The sequence below is a fragment of the Psammomys obesus genome, unplaced genomic scaffold, assembly GCF_907164565.1.
Source record: "Psammomys obesus unplaced genomic scaffold, mPsaObe1.curated_primary_1811, whole genome shotgun sequence".
In the NCBI taxonomy this organism is placed as follows: domain Eukaryota; kingdom Metazoa; phylum Chordata; class Mammalia; order Rodentia; family Muridae; genus Psammomys; species Psammomys obesus.
In genome coordinates, this window is record NW_026585895.1 from 2,732,068 (window position 1) to 2,757,154 (window position 25,087).

A 25,087-nucleotide genomic window follows, 5' to 3' on the forward strand; every position below is an offset into this window, starting at 1 on the left:
GTGGGGATGTTCTCGCAGGTGGGGATGTTCTCGCAGGTGGGGATGTTTTCGCAGGTGGGGATGTTTTCACAGGTGAGGGTGGATTCTTGGCTGGCACATCATTGGCAAATGCACACAGATCTACTGGAAACATGTCAGCTGTGTAGCTTCTGAAGGTAAAGCCCTCACTGCACGTACTGCAGAAGCTTGAACTATCTGAAGAGAGGTCTGAGTCATCAGACACTGGGTACACATTGCTCTGCACTCTTTCCTCATACTTCGTGATGGCCGGATACAATACACTGGTTACTGTAGCTACAACCCAAGTCATTATATTTTGAATTATGCTATTTAGTTCTTCAGAAGTTACCTAGAAAAAAAGAAAGTCATAAATATTTACTCTATATTTGGGAGATAATGGGGGTAGCATCCCACTTTTTATACTAAACAGTTCTTACCAATATGATTTATAAGAAAATGACTAAGACTCTATTTGAAATTCCAGACTATTTTAAGCTGGTTTATTTCATACTAGAGAGAAATAATGTGAACATAAAATTTAATTTTATTTAAATGATTTAAGAGGGTCTTATGGAGAATGAAGCAACAAGAACCATGCCTGGAGTGGACTTTGGCTTCCTTTCTTCACAGATGTAGCCAATGGGCAGCTCAGGCTTCATGTGGGTCTCCCTAGTAAAAGGAGCAGGGGCTGTCCCTGACATGACTCTGTTGCCTGCTTTTCCACTTCCCACTGGGTGGGCTGCCTCACCAGGCTACAGGGGAAGAGGGTGCCCTTAGTCCTCATGTGACTTCATGCACTCCAGTGAGTGGATGGGGAGTTTTCTGAGGAGTGAGGTAGGCAAATGGGGGGAGAGGGAGAGCGTGTGGGATAGGGAGGAGAGAAGGGAGAGGGTTACAATCGGGATGTAAAATGAATAAAAAAGATGCCATTTTCTTTGTGTGTGTGTGTGTGTGTGTGTGTGTGTGTGTGTTTCAAGTCTCAGCCCACAGGTGACCAAGTATGCCTGTGACCTTAGGTAAGTTTTTTTTTTTTCCCATGAGAATTGCTATAGACGTATGCAGGCATCTCATTCTTTAAAAAGTTCACCAGTAATCTGAAAAGCTATGCTGGCTAATTAGAGTCCATGAGGGATGAGTCTGTTATCTCACGCTGCTCATCTAGGCTGGTCCTCGCCTGTGCCTCTACTCTACATCCCAGAGGCCTTCCTGAAATGCCAAGAGGAGCTTTGAACCAATAGGAAACTATTAAAATCACCTAACAGCAAACTTCAATTACAATAAAAGGCAAAGTGTAAGAACAACACAATCCAGTAGGTGATTAGTATCTGATTGCAATTATTTTCTAGAATGACACATAGTAATTAACACATTGCCTTATTGCTTGATTTTTGTGATACATACTTTATCTTGCAAGCAGTTTTGTAGATTTTGTTGCCTGTAAAGTCAAAAAATAGTTATAATTTAGTTAAGACAGATAATTTATAAAAAATACTTTTTAAATTTCTATAATTTATTCAGTTTCTTTTTTTATGTTTTTCTACATAAATACAAAATACCCTAAAATTTATTTTGCTTTATTCAATGTTCTTCTTTAATGTTATACTAAGATATGATCTTGTAGCCTAAAAAGTGTGCTTTCTTTACTCAGGAGAGTAGAATCATGGTAAGCGATGTATCACATAACAATGCCTGTGTCTGGAAGTTCATTATGTGATTCTTTGAGGTGTGACACAGGATTAGAAAGGAAGGCTCAGGTGATTAGTCTCTTTTTTCTGCTGATAGAGATGAAGAAATTGTAAGCTTTTTTTATCATAACTCTCTGATAATCCTTTATCTGCTTTTTAAAAGCCTATAGTTCCATCATCCCTTTGCCAACTTCGATCATCTTCATGTAAAGATGTGATGAACACATCCTTTCATGTGTTGCCTTTGGTTTTACCCATGTATTGCTGACAAGTAATTAACTGTATGTTAATTTGATCATAATATTGTTCCAAATTATTGGACTTTTACTTAACAACTAATACAGGCTCTAAGCAGAGTCTATCCTTCAGAGGATTTTAAAATCATTCATCTGCTTATTACAACTCAACTCCCACTGATAACACAATTTATCTCCATTCTCTGTCATGAATTTTCATTTTTACCTTAGCCTTCTTATGCATTTACACTTTAAAAAAGGACAAATGAATGAAGTATTTAAAGGAGGTGAAAAGTGGCTGACAATGGAACAAACATGGTGTCTTCCTGGTAAAGTCCGTCATGAAACATGGCTAAATCAGTACATGTGATGAGCAGAGTCTGGTCAGGCAGTGAAAGGCTTTGTAATGCTCTTCCTTTGGCACTTATTTATTCCATAAGTACAAGTAATCACTATCTGAACACAGTGGACCTCTCTCCTCCTCATTTTACCCCACTTGGATGAGATTCATTCTCTCCGGATATAGTACAGAGCTATGTATTCTATGAACATTCACTGAGTTATAGTGAATCACTAGGTGAAAGTATTCTTTGACAAAGCTTAGTCTAAATATGAAAATCATTTGCCATCAGAGACCTTTTCATTTATATAGTCATTTACCCAGGAATCTAGCTTTGTAATGAATGTAGTTTAAGTTTGTACTTCATTTGACTTGTTGGTTTCTTTTTAAGGTTTTAGCATCATGCTGCTGAGAAGAGAGTTGTGTGTGCACGCAGCTGGCTGGCATGAGAACTGGGTTTAGATTCTGAGCACATGCATAAACCTGGGTCATATTCGGAGAAAAACTGTCTCGTAATAATAAATTATCAAAGGGAAGATGATGAGCACCAGTGATATTGACTTTTGTTTTCCCTCTATGCACATATATAAACATGCATACCACCCCCAAATGAATATTTTTTAAAAGATGGCAATGGGTTTAAAACAATGGCCTCTTCTCAAGCTGAAAAACTATCTGACTAAATAAACCTAAAATAGCTGTTCCACAATATTTGTTTGAGAATTGAAAATCTTTGGTACTCAACATCTCTTCTCTAAAAGATTCAATTTACAACACTAGTATTATTCTGGACAACACTGTTCACAGCAGTATTATTCATAATAGCCAGAATCTGGAAACAGCCTAGATGACCCTCAACTGAAGAATGGATACAGAAATTGTGGTACATTTACACAATGGAATACTACTCAGCAATTAAAAACAAGGAAATCATGAAATTTGCAGGCAAATGGTGGGAACTAGAAAAGATTATCCTGAGTGAGGTAACCCAGAAGCAAAAAGACACATTTGGTATATATTCACTTATAAGTGGATATTAACCATATATTATAGGATAAACATATGAAAATCTATAGTCTTAAAGAAGCTAATCAAGAAGGACACTAGGGAAGAAGCTGAAACCTCACTCAGAAGAACAAACAGGACAGACATCAGAAGTTGGAGTAGACAAGGAACAGGATAGGAGCCTTCTACAGGGGGCCTCTAAAAGACTCGACCCAGCAGGGTATCAAAGCCGATGCTGACAGTCATAGCCAAACTTTGGGCAGAGTGCAGGAAACCTAATGGAAGAGGAGGGAGATAGAAAGAACTAGAGGGGATAGGAACTCCACAAGGAAACCAACAGAGCCAAAAAAAAAAAAAACTGGGCCCAGGGGGTCCTGCAGAGACTGATACTCCAAGCAAGAACCATGCATGGAGAGGACCTAGAACCCATGCTCAGAGAAAGCCAATAGGTAGCTCAATTTTCAAGTGAGTTTCCTAGTAAGGGGAACAGGGACTGTCTATGACATGAACTCAGTGGCTGGCTCTTTGATCACCTCCCCCTGAGGGGGGTGAAGCCTTACAAGGCCACAGAGGAGGACAATGCAGCCAGTACTAATGAGACCCGATAGCTAGGGTCAGATGGAAGGGGAAGAGGACTTCCCCTATCAGTGGACTGAGAAAGGGGCATGGGAAGAGAAAAGGGGGAGGATGGATGGTACCAGGAGGAGTTGAGGAGGGGACTTATAGATGGAATACAAAATAAATAATTTTTAATAAACAAATAAATAGAAAAAAGGAATGATGATCAAGTCATCAAAAAGGTATGGTGAAAAATGGCAACTAAAAGGATTTTATCAGCCTTTTGAAGCCCACAATCTTAAATTCATAGGTAAATATTTCAAAGAGAAATACAAGGAAGCTGGAGGAAAAGCACCGACATTGGCTGCAGAGAGCAAAGTACCGGCATAAGGGGGAGGGAGCAGTCTCTTTGTGGACGGCTCCAGCTCGGTTGTGAACGTTCTCAAGCACTGAAGGCTCACGGAGCCTGAGGAGAACTACTCAAGGCAAGGGGACCTTATGTAGCCAGGCACTAAAATATGAATTCAAAATCCCACAAACAGAACTTCGGTACTTACATATGTGAGTAAACAGGAGAAGAAAGGATACCCTGCGGTGGAGCACCGCCCTGAGGTCCTAAGCATCAAGAAAAGAAGACTGAAATTTATATTCATCCTTGCTGTCTTTTAGATTACAATACTGTTTTCAAATACCGGTTCTCAGTTGTAACTAACTAGTTTACAATCTTTTAAGGACATTTTGCAGCAATTTCTGAAGTTCTTAGCATAGAGTTTAATATACTGTACAATCTCAACTCCTTATTTACCTCTCCAATGCCTCTTGATGCCTACTTTGGTATGTATTCTAAGGTCTACACATGTAGAATAAAACTGACTATCCTCCTGCTTCCTAAGCCCCTGGACTATTTCCCTGGCCTTTGGAGAACCATGTAGTTATACTTCTCATTTGCTGAGTCTGTGTTAAGACTTTTGACAATATCCTGTGAAACTCACCTAAACAAATAGATATCCTTTCTTAGCATTTTCAAAACACTCTAGAATGCTTACGTTAAAGACTTTACATGAGCTGGGAAAAGGGACTATCAGGGAAGAGTACAGACTTCTCTCCTAGAGAACCCAAATGCCGTTACTTAAGCCATGTCAGACAGCGGGCATAGGTGTGTAACTCCCGAGCCAACGGGTGGGACACCTTCCTGTGTATTCCTCAGCACCTGGACTTGCACACATGTGCACAGATGTACAAAGTTTAACAGTAATATTAAATATTAAAACAATACATTCTGATAAACACAAGTTTACTTACATATTCGGAAAATTTAATAGCTTTACCACAGCATTCTCAGGAACACCTATTTGTGGAAGGTCTTAATTCATGTTTTCCTAACACTTGTCCAATGATTTCTTCTTTATCTCATCCCTTCCAAATGTCTGACTTACGTTGTGAACAGCGCAGAGGAATTCTGCCCCTGAGTGTGGCTAATAAAGTGGCAGAAGCCTTTCCGTACAGCAGCTCCACTGCTTTACTAGGTCAGATGCGCAGATTTGTGTGTGCAAATGAACAGGTAACGAAACTCTTAGAATGGACTGTCAGGAGAGAAGTTGTGTTTCTACTTAGAGCTATTTCAAATCAACTTAATTCTTAGTGTTTTCAAATAATGAATAACAAAGATATATCATGCATACATATATTATAGATTACTGAATGCTATATTTTTGATGTGTGTGGAAATGTTTGCTTGTATTTTATTTTGAAGAAGAAACAGGTTCAGCATGCACAGATTAAAGCTGTGCCTGGTGACGTGTGCTCATAAACCCACGTGTGTTTATAAACCCACATGTGTGCTAGGGAGATGGACCAAGGCTGACCTCTGGAACTTTCTGGAGATCCTGCTTAGCCTACTTCTCAAATTCCCGGCCAGTGAGAATTGCTGATTAAAAATAAAAAATGTGTGTTTCTCATGTATGATACACAAGAGTTGATTCTTTGACTTTGACATGATACCTACACACATCTGTGCACTTGTATACATATAAGCACATACTCATGCGTTCATGTGCGCCTGCATATATGTGAGCATGCACACCCATCATCCCGTAAACATAGAAAAATGTTCACATGAAAGAGTGTTCAAGAACAACAACTTTCACAGACAATCATTTCACTGTATGTCAGCAAGTAATTACTAACTGAGCTGATTCCTCAAGCCCAGGAGATGGAGCTTTTAAGACACTGGGTCCTGCTTCAAGTTGGGTAATCTGTTGGAGGAACAAAAATGTACTAAGACAGAGAAATACCTACTGATGGATGAAGGGACAGAGAACATTGGTATATAGAGTTATCGCTTCGTGTCATTAGGAGATTTGTTAGGAGTGGGGGCTCTGAGGATCATCAAGTCCATGTGTCTGAAGGCTCTTCATAGAAAATCCATAGACTGTATACACAACCTAGCCAGACCTCTTGTGCCCTTTATTCTGCAGGTAATTTGTAAGTTAATGAAAATGGCACACAGCACATTGTGGAAGCGGATGTTATTCTATCCTGCTTCCAGAACAGTAATGGGCTAAAGGGACACATGCTGAGGGAAGGTGCAGCCAGCATCGGCATAAGCAGTGCGCAGCTCAAAGCTGTGCGGACTTACAAAGGCCAACTACGCTGCTGTGGACACTGTTGTGCATTGAAAGATGGATCTTAAGATGAAGGTGGGAGCATGAAAAATTAAGGACATTCTTAAAAATGAAAAAATAAAAGGAAAAAGGAATGTGCCATTTGAAACGGCACTCACAGATCTGGAGAGCCTTATTGTCAGTGAAATACGTCCAAAGTGCAGAAAAGCAACCCTTCAATGTCAGCCCTGACACGTGAGACCTGAGTTGTCAAACTTGTAGTAACAGGGAATAATGGGACGGAAGGAAAGGGAAAATAAAAATTAATAGATATTACAGACCCAGTATGCACTGTGACTCTTCTTAACACTGTTTTATTCCATATTTAAACATTGTTAGGAGAGATGATCTTTAGGGCTCTAACAATGCACATGCACGCATTCACAAGTTAACTGTGAGGGGAAGAATATGTGGACTGGCTCATATCATATATATGTGTAGAGGTATATCAATAATTTCAAATATCTCAAATTATTAAGTAGGTTATCCTAACTTTATATAATTTTATTTGTAACCTATGTTCAAAGTCTGGAAGAGGGAAAAGATCGGGTGCTGCACAAGCAAGAATGATATAAAAATATAAGCATAAAATACTACAAGATTATTTCAGTTTTGATTGTCATCATTAGAAATAGCCCATTAAATCCAGCAAGAGGCTAAAACATATAAAACTCTTGAAGACATTGAGGAAGAGGGAACAGGAGGATTGTGGGAGCTAGAGAAACAGGAAGTGTGCTGTGCCATTTTTGTCTCCTAGAAATAGCAGAAATGACACCCATAGAGTCTCACCAACATGATTACCTGGACATGAACTGAATATGGACAAAATCATAGGCATGTTAAAAATGAAAGGGAGAAGGCCAGGATGCTTCAATCCTATGTAAAGAAGTACAGGCAACTAACGAATGCTGACAGGAGGAGAAGTAGTCTTCCTCAGGGAGGAGCACATCGGTTAGTCATCTCTGGAAACATGTGCACATGGAACATCATACAGAGTGAACACACGGCACTGAAGTACTTAAGAGAATATCTGTATATTTTAAAGAGAGAGAGGAGGAGCATATAGCAGGTTTTGGAGGGAGAAAGGATTTTATTATAATCTCAAAAATGAAAGAAATAATTTAAAGAGTCAGATGACTTTCCTTGTGCCTCAAATAATATAGACCTAGCTGTTCTCTCCCAACAGGTGGCAGCTTTCCGCACACACTCCATCGAATTAGGAATCGTGGCTTGTGTGCTTGTCAGGACTATTATTTCTATTACAGGGAAAAGCCCTGGGCAATAGCACTGGCTACTTTCTCCTTCTTCTTTCGGTACTCTGTACAAGTTCTAGCAGAAACCATTGCATCGACTCATTAGTTAGCAAAGAGTTTGGAATTGGCATAGTAAGTAGCAGGTGAAATGTGTTTTAGTAGCTGTACAGTTCATTGCTAATGTTTACCTGGTTCAACAGCATAGCTGGATTTCCTGCTTGGTCTCCCATTCCAATCATCCTGCATCACCTTCTACATAAACAAGAGGGATTCCTCTAAAATTTCGTCACCAACTACTATTTGTATGTTCACATTTTAAAAACTTAATAATGTTAAATTTCCCACAAATCTCTATAAGAAATATTCCTGTTTTGTACATAATGTTATACTTATAATTTACATAATTAAAATTAATGTTTATAAAAAATGTCCACAATATTACTCATACATATGGTTTTCCAACTATGACACCCGGAATATAGTTGTATTCATTTAAAACATAGTATCATTATACAGTTTAGTGAACTTAGATACAATTGGAATTGGCATTAGGAGTGAAAACTGAAGCCTTAGCTGGATAGCAGGAAGGTTCTGTGTCCCTGCGAGGGACCTCTTTCCTACAAACTGAATATTTGGAGGAAACCCCAAATCAATTACATGAAGAATGCGTCCAAGTCAATGAGCTTAACCAGAAGTACAGGATGTTGTTGAGGAAAAAATCATCACGGTGGCACTGAGAGAACACGCACCCTCCATGAGGGATTGTGAGTTTTCATTCTTTTCTTTGTGCTCAACCTGCTTGCAAAAAAAAAAAAAAAAAAAAAAAAAAAAAATCATGACAATAGGCATCTTCATTTTTCAATATTTGAAACCTGAAAGTAGGCAATGAGAAAATTTTAGGCTCTTCATGGTATGCCATAGAAAATTAAACTTTTTTGTCATAAATTTGGTAGAATTTATGTTTCTACACAGAACCTTCCTGCTAAACATCTAAGGCTTCAGTTTCACTCCTAATGCCAATTCCAATTGTATATAAGTTCACGAACCTGCATAATGATACTATGTCTGATATGAGTACAAATCTATTCTGAGCATCATGGTAGACGTCTGCTACCCGTTGGAGATGAACATGTGGAGTGAGTAAAGCACGCAGCGCTGATAGGTCAACAATGCAGCTTACAACACTATGTTTGTGCACTGGGGTAAGCTTTTCTCTGTACCTCACCGAACAGTGCTCTGGGTGCAGTACAGAAATGAGCTCATTGTACAGTCTGGACTATTTCCATAATCAACACACACAGTTTATTATCATGCTAGGTGTTGCTCCAAATCCCATCAACAAAACACACACATGCTTTTCTACTTTTTGTTCCTTATAATATTTTGAAAATGTACAAAACAAAGATGTGCTGCAGTGTTTTTAAAGACAGTTGTAACAAGTCTTTTTTCATCTCTTAAATTTTAAAGCCTTTAAAATATGGTAAACAATGTGACTATTTCAGCAGTTAAATTTTTCCTGATTGTTAGCATATTTAACAGGACATAGCAAACTAGTGAACTATAAAAAGTAAAGTTTACAAATATTTATTTATAATAACATGTATATAGACATAGCATCATGTTAAGCTTGATGTTTTTATATCTTGCATTATTTGATATCAATTGTTACACATTTCACCTTATGTCAAAATTTATTATCTATTTTAATAATAAGAGTTCATTTGGAGAGAATTTGTTAAATATATAGTGTGTGGAAAACCATGTAAACTCTTGAGAATAGTGCATCAGTTAATATCATGCTAATATTCAAACCAAGGGTGTTGATTTTATTGATAAGAAAACAAGTATACGTAATGGCTATATCTTTGATCACTATTGACAACTTTTCATGAGCAGATACCTGGTTGCTGGTTAAAAATGCTAAATTAGCATTATTATAAGCCCACTAAGGAAGCTCAATTGAGTCCTCTGAGGGCTCCATGTACACAGTAAATATTAAACCTTGTGGATTATATTTAGACACACTTAACTTGAATCAGTTTTACTATGGTATGATACATCTACTAGGATGACGTTATACTGTAAGGTTAAGGGATGGCATTTTCACATACTAAAATGACCAGAAGATATCTCCTTTATTCTGATTGAATTTAGAGTAAATAAAATTATACATACCTCTTCTTTTTGAAGACCTAAAGATGACCGTGAAATTCCATTATTCTTTGTGGGTGAATTTTGAGCTGAAATAATTGAATCTCTAGTTGATATGTTTGCAGGAACTAGAGGGAGAAGAGATAGCTTTCAACGTGAACGTACTGTAGTGCCAAGGGTGAATCATAAGCTGAAGGTGTGCCCTAGCATTCTGCCCACTAAGCTGCTACACTGACCAAGAGTCACAATCAGAAGTCTAACTTCAGGAAGTTTCTCCAAGAATAACAGATCGTTGTTGGATGTTTACTGCCTCAAAATGTCACTGCTTCCCTGTTGCTTCCAAAGAAAAATCTGAAATTCTTATCTTAGTTTCTTGAAAGTAATGGGGCCCCTTGACAAAATGGACTGTTTTAATTTTATTCAGTATGAAATGACAACTTACAGTTTGTCCAAAAGAATAAACAAAGCTGTGTTTTAAACTGATTCTAGGCAAAAGGCATAAAAGTGATAACGACTTGTTTAGGAAAGATTTTCTTTTTTTCACTGCAAGATGTACAGTAAATCAAAAAGAGGAAGGGAACTTTAACAATTAAGGAAAACTAAGCAATCCTTTCAAAATTAGGTAAAATAGCTTTCAAAACTGTAAAACGGGAGATCCAAGATGGTGCTAACCAGCATGCACCGTATCTGAGGGGCAGAGGATCTGAAACTCCGAAATTGGTGAGTTGAGGGGTAAATGAAGCCAGAACATCGATATTGAGGATTCCTGGGAGAAAGGGTCCAAACCTTGAGCTGAGACCATTTGGATTCAGGTCAACCAGGGACTTCTCCACAGACTTCTCCTGGGGACTCAGTTCCCAGGCACTTCCACTTTAATGGGCTACCCTACTCAGTGGTCCAGGCAGCAGCCCAGAGGCAGGGGAGGAGGCCCACAGTGCACACAGCTCCTAGCAGAGAGCAGAGTGCTGGCTGCTCTTAGCACAGAAATCCTTGCTTGAGATTTGAGACAGAGAATACTCAATCTCCTGACATTTCCCCACAACAGGCCTCCTTTTTCGCTCCTTGGTGGGGGCGGAGGCTGCAGAGGCAGCCCACAGTTCCCAACTCAGTGAGCAGAGTCCAGTACGCAGTGTCCATAGCTCCTAGTACAGAGCACAGCGCTGTCGGCTCCACCAGGCCAACCAGGCCTGTGGCTCCTCAGGGCCTTCCAGAAGGCATCTGTGCCAGTAGCCTCCTAGTTTTGCCTTGGTGGCTGGACTCACAGTGGACCGCAACCCCAGCTCCCAAGTTCTGCGGCAACATAGGGAATCTTTGTACAACATTATCAACATTGAAGACCCTGCTCTGTGGGTCTACCAGTGACGTCAGGGCAAACAACTCCTGGCGCCCAGACAGATCTGAATACCAGCATGACAGACGGTATGACAGGCCTGCAGGCCACTGAGGTACTCAGGAAATCTGCACAGGCTCATGGCGCACACAAACTGCACTAGCACCGCCTCCTGCGCCTGCACCCCACACTCCACGCTACACTCCCGAGTACTCTGTCCTTCAAGACACACTTCCACGCACACGCCCATACTTGCTCCCCGCAATTGTGATTCTGTGCCAATGGCTCTTCCTCCCCTAGGTACAGCTGAAATACCAACGCACACTCTCAAACCAGTGGACCTCTCTCATCTTCCGGAAGAATACCCCGACACCAGAGAAAGACAGACCCAGTCTGAAGTACATACTCCAGGAACAAACAGTGAAGGTTACAGATAAGCAAACGGCCAGATGTGGGCATAAGAACACATCCAACAAAAATCAGAACACCACGGCTTCACGAGCAACCCACAAAATAATGGAAATTTCAATTCATCACAAACACAAGAAAATGACTTTAAAGCTATGCTTATCCAGTTATTAAACTCACATAAATAGGAAACGCACAAATCTCTCAGAGAAATAGCCACACAAGTGGAAGCAAATAAAGAGGAAGCTCTCAAAAAGAAACACAGGCAAATATAGCCAAACAAATAGAGGCACAAGTAGAGGCACAACTAGTGGCATATAGAGAGGAAATGAACAAAAAAGTAGAAGCCATCATAGAGAGACAGGAATCCACATTCAAACAGATGAAGGAAATGGTGCAAGGCAAGAAAACAGAATTAGAATAAATACAGAAAATACAAACAGAGAAAACCCTGGAGCTGGAGAACTTAGAGAAAAGATCACGAACCACAAAGGTAAGCATCACCAACAGAATACAAGAGATGGAAGAGAGAATCGCAGGTGCTGAAGATACACTTGCTGAAATTGATACTTCACTCAAAGAAAAAGTAAAATCAGAAAAGTCTCAAACACAAAACATTCAAGAAATCAAGGACGCCATGAAAAGGCAAAATCTAATAATAATAGGAACTGATGAAAAAGAAAATTCCAGGCTCTAAGGTCCAGAAAATATTTTCAAGAAAACCATAGAAGAAAATTTTCCCAACGTAGAAAGAGATGTCCATAAACATATAAGAAGCCTACAGAACACCAAATAGACTAGACCAGAAAAGAAACTTTTTACATCACATAATAGTCAAAACACCAAATCTAGAGAATAAAGAAAAAATATTAAAAGCAGCAAGGGAAAAAGGCCAAGTAATGTACAAAGGAACACCTATCAGAATCACACCAGACTTCTCAACAGAAACTATGAAAGCCAGAAGGGCCTGCAGATGTCATGCAGACTTTAAGGGAACACAGATGCCAACTCAGACTACTATACCCAGCAAAGCTTTCAATCAACATAGACGGAGAATTCAAAATATTCCATGACAAAAATAATTTAACCAATATTTACACAGCAACTCAGCTCTACAGAAGATACTAGAAGGAAAACTCCAATCTAATGAAAACTACACCCAAGAAAAGATAGGATACACAAAACTTTCACAACAAAAATTAAAAGAAAACAAGCAATGAATCACAGTAAGACCACCAACTCCACAATAAAAGGAACTAACATTCATTGGTCACTATTATCTATCAACATCAATGGACTCAACTCTCCAATAAAAAGACACAGACTAACAGAATGGTTGCAGAAACAGGATCCAACATTCTGCTGCATCCAAGAAACACACTTCTGCAACAAAGATAAAATGCTACCTCAGAGTTAAGGGCTGGAAAAATGTCTTTCAAGCAAATGGACACAGAAAACAAGCTGGGGTAGCTATCCTAATATCTAATAAAATAGGCTTTCAACCAAAATTAATCAAAAAAGATGAGGAGGAGCATAAAAGGAAAAATCCACTAGGAGGATATCACAATTCTGAACATCTATGCTGCAACTACAAGAGCACCTATATTTGTAAATGAAACATTATTAAATATTAAATCATACATCGATTACAACATCTTAATAGTGAGAGACTTCAACACTCTGCTCCACCAAGGGACAGATCATCTAGATCATCTAGGAAATAAAGACACTCAGATAAGTCCTAAATCAAATGGACCTAATAGATGTCTACAGAACTTTTCACCCAAATTGAAAAGAGTATACCTTCTTTTTAGTACCTCATGGAACCTTCTCCAAAATAGACCGTATGGTTGGTCACAAAGCAAGCCGCAGCAGATATAAGAAGATTGAAACAATCCCTTGTATTCAGTCTGACCACTATGGACTAAAACTGGACCTCAACAACAACAGAAATAGCAAAAACCCTACACACACCTGAAAACTGAACAACTTGCTACTCAATGACAGCTGAGTTAGGGAAGAAATAAAGAAAGAAATTAAAGACTTTCTAGAATTCAATGAAACTGAAGGCACAACATACCCAAACTTATGGGGCACAATGAAAGTAGTGCTAAGTGCCTTCAAGAAGAAATTTGTGACATCTCATACAAGCAAATTAATGGCTCACCTGAAAGCCCTAGGGTAAAATAAAAAGAAGCAGACACAACCAAGAGGAGTAGATAGCAAAAATTTTTAAGCGCAGGGCTGAAATCAGGAATTAGAAACGAATCAATGAAACTAAGAGCTGTTTTTTTTTTTTTTGAGAATATCAACAAGATAGACAAACCCTTAGCCAAACTAACTAAAAGGCAGAGAAAAACTCTCCAACTCAGCAAATCAGAAACGAAAAGGGGATATAACAACAGACACTGAGGAAATCCAAACAATCATTAGGTCTCACTACAAAAGTCTATTTGCCACAAAATTTGAAAATCTAAAAGAAATGGACTTTTTTTTTGATAGATTCCATTTACCAAAATTAAATCAAGATCAGGTAAATAGATTGAATAGTCTTATATCCTTCAAGGAAATAGAAGCAGTCATCAGAAGTCTCACTTCTCAAAAAAAGCCCAGGGCAACAGGGTTTCAGAGCAGAATTCTATCAGAACTTCAAAGAAAAGCTAACTCTAATTCTGTTCAAAATTTTCCACAATATAGAAACAGAAGGAACATTACAAAAATCATTCTATGAAGCCACAGTCACCTTGATACCTAAACCAAACAAAAACCCAACAATGAAAGAGAACTTCAGACCTATCTCTCTTATGAACATTGATGCAAAAAATACATAACAACATACTGGCAAACCAAATCCAAGAATGTATAAAAGATATCATCAACCACGACCAAGTAGCCTTCATCCCAGGAGAGCAGGGGTGGTTCAGTATACAGAAATCCATCAAAGCAATCCACCATAAACAAACTGAAGGAGAAAAATCACATGATCTTAGATTCCCACTCTCTCTATATCTCTTCAACTTAGTTCTTGAAATCCTAACTAGAGCAATAAGGCAACTAAAGGAGATCAAAGGGATACAAATCAGAAAGAAAGAAGTCACAGTATCACTGTTCGCAGATGATATGATAGTATACATGAGAGGCCCCAAAAATTCAACCAGTGAACTCCTTCTGCTGATAAACACCTTCAACAAAGTGGCTGGATAAAAAATTAACTAAAAAAAAAAAATCAGTAGCCCTCCTGTATACAAAAGGTAAAAGGACCAATAAAGAAATTAGGAAAATAACACCCTTTACAATAGCCACTAATAACATAAAGTACCTTGGGGTGACTCTGACCAAGCAAGTGAAAGACCTGTTTGAAAAAATCTTCAAGTCTGAAGAAAGAAACTGAAGAAGATATCAGACGATGGAAAGATCTTCCATTCTCATGGATCGGTAGGATTAACATAGTGAAAATGGCCATTCAGCCAAAAGCAATCTGCAGATTCAATGCAATTCTCATAAAAAACACCAACACAATTCTTTACAGACCTTGAAAGAAAAACTCTGAACTTCATATGGAAAAACAGAAAAATCAGAAATGCCAAAACGATACTGTACAATAACAGATCGTCTGGAGGAATCTCCATCCCTGATCTCAAGCTGTACTACAGAGCAATAGTAATAAGAACTGCATGGTCCTGGCATGGAGACAGAATGGAGGATCAATGGAATCAAATTGAAGACCCTTAAATAAACCCACACACCTATGGATACTTGATTTTTGACAAAGAAGCCAAAACCATTCAATGGAAAAAAGACAGCATCTTCAACAAATGGTGCTGGACCAACTGGATGTCTACATACAGAAAAATGAAAATAGATCCGTATTTATCACCCTGCACAAAACTAAAGTCCAAGTGGATCAAAGACCTCAACATAAAACCGGACACACTAAATCGGTTAGAAGAAAAAGTGGGGAAGAGCCTAGAACTCATTGGCACAGGAGACAACTTCCTGAACAGAGCATCAACAGCACAGGCTCTAAGATCAACAATCAATAAATGGGACTTCATGAAACTAAAAAAACTTCTGTAAAGCAAAGGACACTGTCATCAGAACAAAATGACAGCTTACAGACTGGGAGAGGTTCTTCACCAACACTGTATCTGAACGAGGGCTAATATCCAGAATATATAAAGCAACACGTTAAAAAGCAACAAATCAAGTAATCCAATTAAAAATTTTGATACAGATTTAAACAGGGAATTCTCAACAGAGGAATATTTGCTGGCAGAGAGACACTTAAAGAAATGCTCAAAATCCTTAGTCATTAGGTGGATGCAAATCAAAATGACCCTGAGATTTCACCTCACACCCATCAGAATGGCTAAGATCAAAAACTCAGGTGGGAATACATTCTGGAGAGGATGTTGAGAAAGGGGAACCCTCCTCCTTGCTGATGGGAATGTAAACTTGTCCAACCACTTAGGAAATAATTCTGGCACTTTCTCAGATATTTAGGAATAGTGATCCTTCAAGATCCAGCTATACCATGCCTAGGCACATATCCAAAAGATGATCAAGTATAAAACAAGGACATTTGTTCAACCATGTTTGTAGCAGCTCTGTTCATAATAGCCAGAACCTGGAAACAACCCAGATGTCCCTCAATGGAAGAATAGATACAGAAATTGTGGTACATTTACACAAGGAATACTACTCAGCGATTAAAAACATGAAAATCGTGAAATTTGCAGGCAAATTGTGGGAACTAGAAAAGATCATCCTGAGTGTATCCCAGAAACAGAAAGACACACATGGTATATGCTCACTTATATGTGGATACTAAACATATAATATAGAATAAGTCTACAAAAATCTGTACACCTAAAGAAGCTGGGTTGGAAAGGAGGTCCTGGATAAGATGATCAGTCCTTACTCAGAAAGATAAATTGGATGGATATTGGAAGAAGGAGAAAACCAGAAACAGGACAGGAGCCTACCACAGCGGCCTCTGAAAAACTACCCAACAGTGTATTAAAATAGATACTGAGGCTCATAACCAAACTTTGGGCACAGTGTAGGGAATCATATGAAAGAAGTGGGAGATAGTAAGACCTGGAGAGGACAGGAACTCCACAAGGAGAGCAACAGAACCAAAATATCTGGGCACAGGTGTCTTTTCTGAGACTGATACTCCAACCAAGGATCATTCATGGATATAAACTAGAATCCCTGCTCAGATGTGGCCCTTGGCAGCTCAAAATCCAAGTGAGTTCCCTAGAAAGGGAAACAGGGACTGTCTCTGATATGAACTCAGTGGATAGCTCTTTGATCACCTCCCCATTATGGGGGAGCAGCCTTGCCAGGCCACAGAGGAGGACAATGCAGCCAGTTCTAATGAGAACTGATAAGATAGGGTCAGATGGAAGGGGAGGATTACATCCCCTATCTGTGGACTTGGAGAGGGGCATGCGAGGAGATGAGGGAGTGAAGGTTGGCTTGGGAAGGAATGAGGGAGGGGGCTACAGCTGGGATACAAAGTGAATATACTGTAATTAATATAAAAAATAAAAATTTAATTAAAAACTGTAAAATGGAGTAAAATCATGTACTTAATACCAGAATCAATAGTACTATTCATAATCTTACCTCTTTCCTCACTTATTTTTTTCGTTACTCCATTTCTCTATACAGCAAAATATTAAAGAGAATAATATTTGTTAGTATCAATACTCCTGGAAGAAATTTTGTTTTCTATCAGATAACTAAATGAATCTAGACACTTGCTTCTCTTCATGCCTAAGTTTGACATAAAGAGTGTACTGGCACAGTGCCTGTCATTAACTCCTCAGAATACTTTTCACTAGCTCAGGTGGAGCTAAAAACTGAACTCTACTCATAGCAATGCACAGGTTACTTTTCTTCCATTCTGGACTTTATTTAATGGCACAGTGGCCCATTCAATGGATAGGTTTAAAACAACTGGATCCAAAAACAATTACAATTCTGCCAATTCAAATCCTATGCAGCACTATATAATGCCTATTCAAAACACTCCTAAGGGTCAGAGCTGGAGCAAAAATTAGTCACTCCAGATTACTGTAACATTGCCTGTGTCTGTGCCTTACCAGGCACGTGTCTTCAAGATGGGTGACTGTCCACTCATCTTTGCATTCTATTTTCCCAATTTTCCTGTTTCCCCATGGTTTGGCTCCTTCCAATGTTCATTTAACAGTGTGAGCAAAGACTTTCTATAGTACCGGAAAATGGCAACATCACCATCAAAACTGAAAAAGGCTTTGAATTTGTTTTTGCTAAATTTCACAGTCCATCAGTAATAAAGCTAAATTGACTATTTCTTACCCCAGAAAGGGATCAGTTTTTCTTGCAAGAATTCATCTCTAATTAATCAATACAAGGTTAGTAAAAGAGATAGCACATGTAAATAAAACTGAAACTGATGAAGCAGCACAGCTTTGAAACACTTTACCTTTTGTTCTGAAATGCTGTTGTACACTTCTGTTTGATAAGCAACTGAGGATGCTGATATTTTTGTAATATTCTTTGCACTGCTCGGAGACTGATTAAGTATAGTTGCTGCTTCTAGGAATAAATAAGAAAATCTTTAGGTTTTGAATACTCTGTTAGAGCAAAAATTGTTGTCTTAAATTATTAAATTTTGAAACATTAATGAGCAATGATACCTCTGAGAGGGATACAGCTGAAAGAGTCGATCAATAGCGTATTGGAATTTCTCACGTAGATAACCCTGCATGTGTGTGACGAAGCCATCCTTCTATTCCCAACAGAACTGATCTATAGCTCTTAGGATTATTATGTGCTTTCTGTAATTTTACATGAATGAAATTATACAGTGTGTACATTTCTCCCTTGTCTCTATTTTGGAGGAAGTAATGTGATCTCCTTTATGCAGCATGATAATGTGGTATGTTCCACATTTGCTCGTTTTTATTTGGATACAGCACACTTTGTATTTTACCATCAGTTCATAGACATCTCAGCTGTTCTGCACTTCAGCCATTTCTGAAATGGACTTCTGTGGTCTTCATGTGCAAAATTATGTGAGTATGTATACATACATGTATGTATATACACACATAGGAAAGCACAACACAAATGTAGTCAGTACTTACTATATATCTACTAATCAATTACTGTAAAGGTCTATCAAACTATTGCTCTGTCTTTTCATGGACTTAACTTAAGCTAATACAACTTTATCATAAAAGATTCCTGGCCATGTAACTTTAAATGACCTTAAAAACTTTACAGTAGTGGTAGTGACCCTATCTTAGTAGAATGCATACTGAAATTTTGATGATGATGTTACATGTGGGATGGGCTGGAGACAGATAAAATGGCTTCCACCTTGTTGAAGATGGTAGTCATGCCCATACAAGGCATACTATCACCTCCCAGTTGGTTTTATTTCTATTTTAATTATTTACTAGGAAAAGTTTAAAATCCTCAAAAATTATGGAAAGAAAAAGTCAATGCCGATTTTGAGAAGCAATGTACAGAAGATAGTATATACTATCATATTGGATACATTATATAAACACTAATTGAAATATTATAGATATATTGTCAGAACTATGAGAGAAAGTGAACTAGAATCTTTTTCTGTGTGTAGACATATGTGGGTACATGTCTTTTATGGTGTGCACATGTTTACATGATGTATATTTAAGTGTGTGTGTATGTATTTGGAGGCCTGAGGTCAACAAAGACTCTGCTATGACCAGGCTCCACTTTAAATACTTGGAAAGAAAGTTTCTTACTGAAACGGAAACTCTTCTTTTCAGCTGGCCAATCAGATCCAGGTATCTATTCATCTTCACCCCACCTGACCCAGCACTCGCATTAGGTATTCAGGATGTTGACATGAATGCTGGGGATATGAACTCAGGTCCTTCTACTTCTGTAAAAGCACTTTAAAGATGAACTATTTCCCTAGCACATATATTAGTTCTATATAAGAGTAATACAATACATAATATTAATTATATGCTAAATATAAAATATAATTAAGATAACATATTGGTTATACAATGTTATATTAGTTTTAATGTATAATATATATTAACTATATAGATATAAACTTTCAACTTAAAATTTATTTTAACTGAAAGTAATACATTTAAGAAATAGAGATTAAAAACATTATGAAATTAAAAAACAAACAACCAAAAAAGCAAAAGTAGTAGCATCACTTGATGCTAGAAAAGCTGTTTTAAGAGACACCGAAGAAGCAGAGGTGAAATAACAGCAGAAAGATAACCAGGCACGAAGGTATTCAAAGGAGGAGCAGGGGCAGCGGTCACGATAGACAATGTGCTTTCTCCTAACAAATGTGTAAAACATGGATTTCATAACTAAAAGGAAAATTTACCACATCTAACTGACTATTGAATGTATAGAGATGTGTTACATGAAAAAATAGTGACAAGATTGGTATATTCCACTGAAGAAGTACAGTGTTGATTTACTGTTTATTTTTAAGGAAAATGCATTTTATAATGTAAAATGTACCCAATAAGACTGTTCAGAGATCATGGTAAAAACAATAGCCAGGCAGGAAATGAACTCAAAAAATAGACTTTTGGTGTGGCAGCTTATGATTGTAATCTCAGCACAAAGGACACTGAGGCAGAAGCATTGCTAGAAGTTTGAGGTCACCCTGGGCTACAAGATGAAACTCTGAAAACAGCAACAACCACATAAGACCCTAACAATGACAACAATGGTGACAAAACCAAACAAAACATGGACAATAGTGTTAAAAATGAAGCAGCAGTAATTACTAACTGTGACAGCTGTTGGGGGAGGGAGAGGAAGATTTTCTTATGGGCCATGGTACTTTGACCAAACTCTAGTAAGAGGCAGAGAAAAGCTAACTGGAAATGGGGTGCGCTTTTGAGACGTAAAGCTGTCCCAACCCCAGTGACACGCCTTAGTCAACAAAGCTATGCCTTCTAATTCTTCCTGAAACAATTCCACCAACTAAGTATCTAGTATTCAAATACATGAGCCTAGGGGGCATTCTCATCCAAGGAATCATACAGATGAACATACTCAAACTCATAATCTCTGGGGTAAACAGACAGTTGAAGATTAGGCAGCATTGTCTTTTTTGCCAATTTTCTAGATTTTGTAAAAAGCAAGCAGATTACACACAGGGAAGAAAAATAAAACCTCAACTTGTTTTCTTTAGCTTTTTTATCAGTAAATTTCAAGGTTATTCTAAGCTTTCACATTATTGTAAGTGTTTATAACTTTGAGAGTTATTAATGAAAATTCATTTTTTCATTTTCATAAGTTTATCATCAGAGTACTTCTTGAAAATTCATGTTATAATATGATGAGTTTAAACTGAGAACATCAGTGACACAGCAGCTTAAAATCAATGTGTTTAGCTTCTAATCTATTTCTGAGTTTTCTAAAATCATTCTGAGAATTTAAGGTATTTTGCAATCAGTCAATCCATATCTACTATTTATCACTAATAAATACTGTTTTAACTGTTCTTAAGTGATAGTCTGATGACCTGTTGAAAACACTAAATCAGCTATCTAGAGATTAAGTTCTATAAACAGTACACAGCATGAAACCTCAAAAATCAGTCATTCATCATGATAAACCAAAGTTTCATTTGCATTCCACTGAAGGTCACACCCAACTCAGTCTTCCTCCAAATCATTGCTCTAAATATTTGGTGCTTGTTAAAATATTCAATTACCTGATGTTCCTTTACATGGTTTCAGCTCAGTATCAGGATAAAGTACTTTTATATCATCAAACTGCTTCTTTTTCTTCTTTGTTGAAGCTTTGAAATATAAGAAAACATATTATTGGTAGTGGCAATGAAACTACCAAAATTGACTATCCTTTCATTATCAAGAGAAGTATTAATCTATTTGGGAATTTGGAGGAAAGAAAGAAGATAGAGAAATGTCAAAAGGGAAGAGATAATTATTTCTGAATATGCCTTTAACTTAAAAGGCATGTTTTTAGCTTAAAGGGTGTGTGTGTGTGTGTGTATATATATATATATATATATTCTGGAAAGTGGAAAACCTGCACCATAATCTGCTGGAGCAGATAGTTTCCTGTCTGTAGGATGCATGCCAGCATAGTGACATGGATGAAGGTCCACTGGGCCCAACGGACTATAAGATTCTTGGATTTCACATATCACACACACACACACACACACACATTGCTGTGTGTGTGCATACATAAGTTTCTCTAGGAGATTTTTACTTGGTAGAAGAGAATATTACTACAGTGTTATACAATTGTGAGTTTGATATCGTTATTTGTTGTCACCTCAATAGTATAAAAGTCTTGGCTTCCTGCTTTCTAAGGGTGATTTGATGTGTCAGTGTTGCGCACTGACATTTCCGGGGGATGAGCGGACAGCGTAGACCCTAGGGACACCTGTTCCTCTTGCGGAAGGCCTGGGTCTGCTTCCCAGGACCTACACTGCCACCGGGATGTCGCCTCTTCTGAGCCTCCCAGACCCCAGGTATGCAGATACTGTGTGCACGTATGCAGACGTGTGTACAGAAACACACTAATGAATGTAACATAAATTTCATGAAGACTGAAAAAAATGGACGATTTGCATTCTTTCCCTATTGCATGAGACAGAGACAACAGGATTACAGAGCTTGTGAAGTGACGTGTCCTCTGAAGCACAGAGCTGTAGTAATCTTTAATCTTTCAAAGAAGTAAATAAATCGAGTTAATTCATCTAGGAAACTTATTTTTGTAGGTTTGTTTTCCTTAAAGTTCTATGATATACAGAAATAGAAATTTAGTCTTAGAGTAATTAAAACTGTTAGAAAGCTGTAGCCAGATAGAAGGTCGCAAGCTTCCAGCGGCTCATGCAGTTAAGGTTATTAAAAATACGTGATTCGATATAAATTGAATGTGAAAGATTAGAAAGAAACAGTGACTGGTGATTGTGGGCTGAGAAAATGCACTCAGAGAGGCAAAATAAATTAGAAATTTAATCTGTTTAATAATGGTCAATATTCTTATTTGACAGAACTGTGAAGCCTTAATTTGTGCTAGAATTTTAAAAGTCTTCAACAGATGTTTAGTGCATGAGGTGCAGTTTTAGACAGTGAAAGTGTCCGTGAAAGGCTAAGTGACTTGTCAAAACCATCTGTAGGTCTCAAAAATTATAAAGAAGGAGCTTTCTGACTAGAGCAGGAGTCTGGCTCCAGAGCCTGTGCACGGCGCCAGGAAGGGACAGCATCACCGGCAAGGCCACGGTGCAGATAAGGCTTCCGAGTTTACATTAGGAAGGCACTTCATGTGGCCAAGAGCATTTTCTACATACCTTACACTCAACTTAGAGGCTAGTAGTTTGGGGTTAGCAGAAGAAATTATCAGAATTATATAGGCGCACAAGATCGGTTGGGAGAAGTTAAATAGTGGGTCCAGCTGAGATCAGGTAAGGGGGTAATGTAGTGACAAAGGGAGGGTCTCATCTCAAAGGGAGGCCAGGAAGGGACAAGACTGTAGGTGGCCATGTTCTTTTCTCAATAGTGTACATCCCCAGAACATTTTTTAAAAATTCTGCTATGTTAATTGATAACTACTATAGAGAGTTTTGCTGTGGATTAGGCACAGCCATGTCATGCTCCTTTCTTCCTTCCTTTTTCTTTCTTCCTTCTTTTCTCTACAACTTTTTCCTCCATCTTTATTTTCTTATTTTTCCAGCTTATTTCTATTCTTACTAGTTGGCAACATAGCAAAGCACCATGTTGATATATAAGAACAATTATTTTATACTTTAGTTTTAAAGTATTAGTAGTAAATTATACATTATCTTAAGCATGGGGAAATGGAGTAGAAACAGTAGGGCAATCAAATTTGTCTCTTGAACCCGTTGATAAAATTGTTTTAGTTAAGGTGTGTGTGTGTGTGTGTGTGTGTGTGTGTGTGCATGCACATGCATTTGTGATCTTTCAAACTCTAACAGTGATGTGGAATGGTTAGTTTAGCACTCCATATAAAGTGGGTAGCAGGTATAAGCATATAAGATATTACATGTAACAGATCAATGCTTCCTACTTAGTGGATAATATTCTCACATTCATAAGTAGTTCCATTTTGTCCTTTATATTCAAATGCATTTCTTCCCATGTCATCTTTAATGCCAGTATCCTGCATTTTTTGTATATGATAAGCCATTTTTTTCTCTAGCAATGCTTGTTTCTAAAATATTAAAGAAAGTACACTGATTAGTATTAATTTGGCATTTATAAATACAAAACAAATGTTTAAACCATGAAGTATAGTAGCAATAAACAATTACTTGTGTCTTGTGACTTGAAAGAATATAAAACTTAAGGAGTAATAAAGAGTCCATTTTAAATTTTAAATTTGAAGAGCCTGAGAGTAGTAAGGAGTCCATTTTTATTTCTGATCAAATACTTAGTGAAATTTACCTCACTGAATATGTTGGTACAATTATTACAGTCTTTGAAATGTAACTTTTCTTTGTAAATCTCTGGACTGCTACTGACCATTGACATGTCAGAAGAGAGATCCATGCACAGGGAGAGCCTTGGAAATTTTATTCAGCATTCCATAAGAGGAAGAATCAGTAAACATGAAGAAACAATCAAAGTGGCATAAAGGCTAATCATAAGTTGTAAGATAGAAGAGAGCTTTGTGTTCCTATGAATTGCAAATATATGTATTTCACAGGCTACAGTATAAAGGCTTTAGGAGTCACACTGGCTAGAATACAGAAATAGTTTTTGCTTTCATAACAGGGACTAAGTAGTTCAGATAAAAACTAACACGAGCCTCATCTAACAAATTATAAAAAATCTGGTTAACCAAAATGTTTCCAAAGATAGAAATAAACTAAATATGCAAAGTCAATATATGGCATCTAGTTGAAGAATGCTGGGCCTGCACAGCAATAAGGCTGTGACCTGTAAAAATAAATCATTCAATTACAATTGACCCAGAAAAGACAAAGAAGTTGGAATTCAGGCAAAGAATATCAATCCACTCAGCATAGTTACATTCCATGTGCTTGCAAAATAAAATGATGATATTGTGGATACAAAAGGATTTACATAATTCAGTATGTGAGATTAGCAATGAACAGGAATTGACAACAGATCTGACATTTTAGAAGAGCTCTGTATGAGTTTGGTAATAGAAACTATCTTAAAAAACTCTGGAAGAGAAAGAACTCAGACTTCAGAGATACATGAGGCAGCTTAACCTAGTTGCTGTTCTGGAGTGAGAAAAGCGTATATGTGCATGGGCGTTAGGGTTCACTGCAGACATGTCAGGGTGTGGAAGCAGCATGGACACATCCTCATGGTGGACATATCCACATGGTGGACGTATACCACATGGTGGACACATGCCACATGGTGGACGTATACCACATGGTGGACGTATACCACATGGTGG

General features: G+C 37.9%; 1 protein-coding gene across 1 annotated transcript in view; it reads right to left on the reverse strand.

The window, feature by feature from the left end:
- The window catches only part of Fsip2 (fibrous sheath interacting protein 2), a 73,901-nt gene that overhangs the window by 36,557 nt on the left and 12,257 nt on the right, over positions 1-25,087 (reverse strand). Inside the window, exons 8-16 of the mRNA XM_055600507.1 lie at positions 23,743-23,866; positions 21,375-21,461; positions 18,105-18,217; positions 17,264-17,300; positions 9,916-10,019; positions 7,929-7,992; positions 4,382-4,439; positions 1,402-1,435; positions 71-349 (exon numbers count right to left, since the gene is read on the reverse strand). Of these exons, the coding sequence (XP_055456482.1) occupies positions 71-349; positions 1,402-1,435; positions 4,382-4,439; positions 7,929-7,992; positions 9,916-10,019; positions 17,264-17,300; positions 18,105-18,217; positions 21,375-21,461; positions 23,743-23,866 (900 nt within the window). The remainder of the gene's footprint in view (positions 1-70; positions 350-1,401; positions 1,436-4,381; positions 4,440-7,928; positions 7,993-9,915; positions 10,020-17,263; positions 17,301-18,104; positions 18,218-21,374; positions 21,462-23,742; positions 23,867-25,087) is intronic.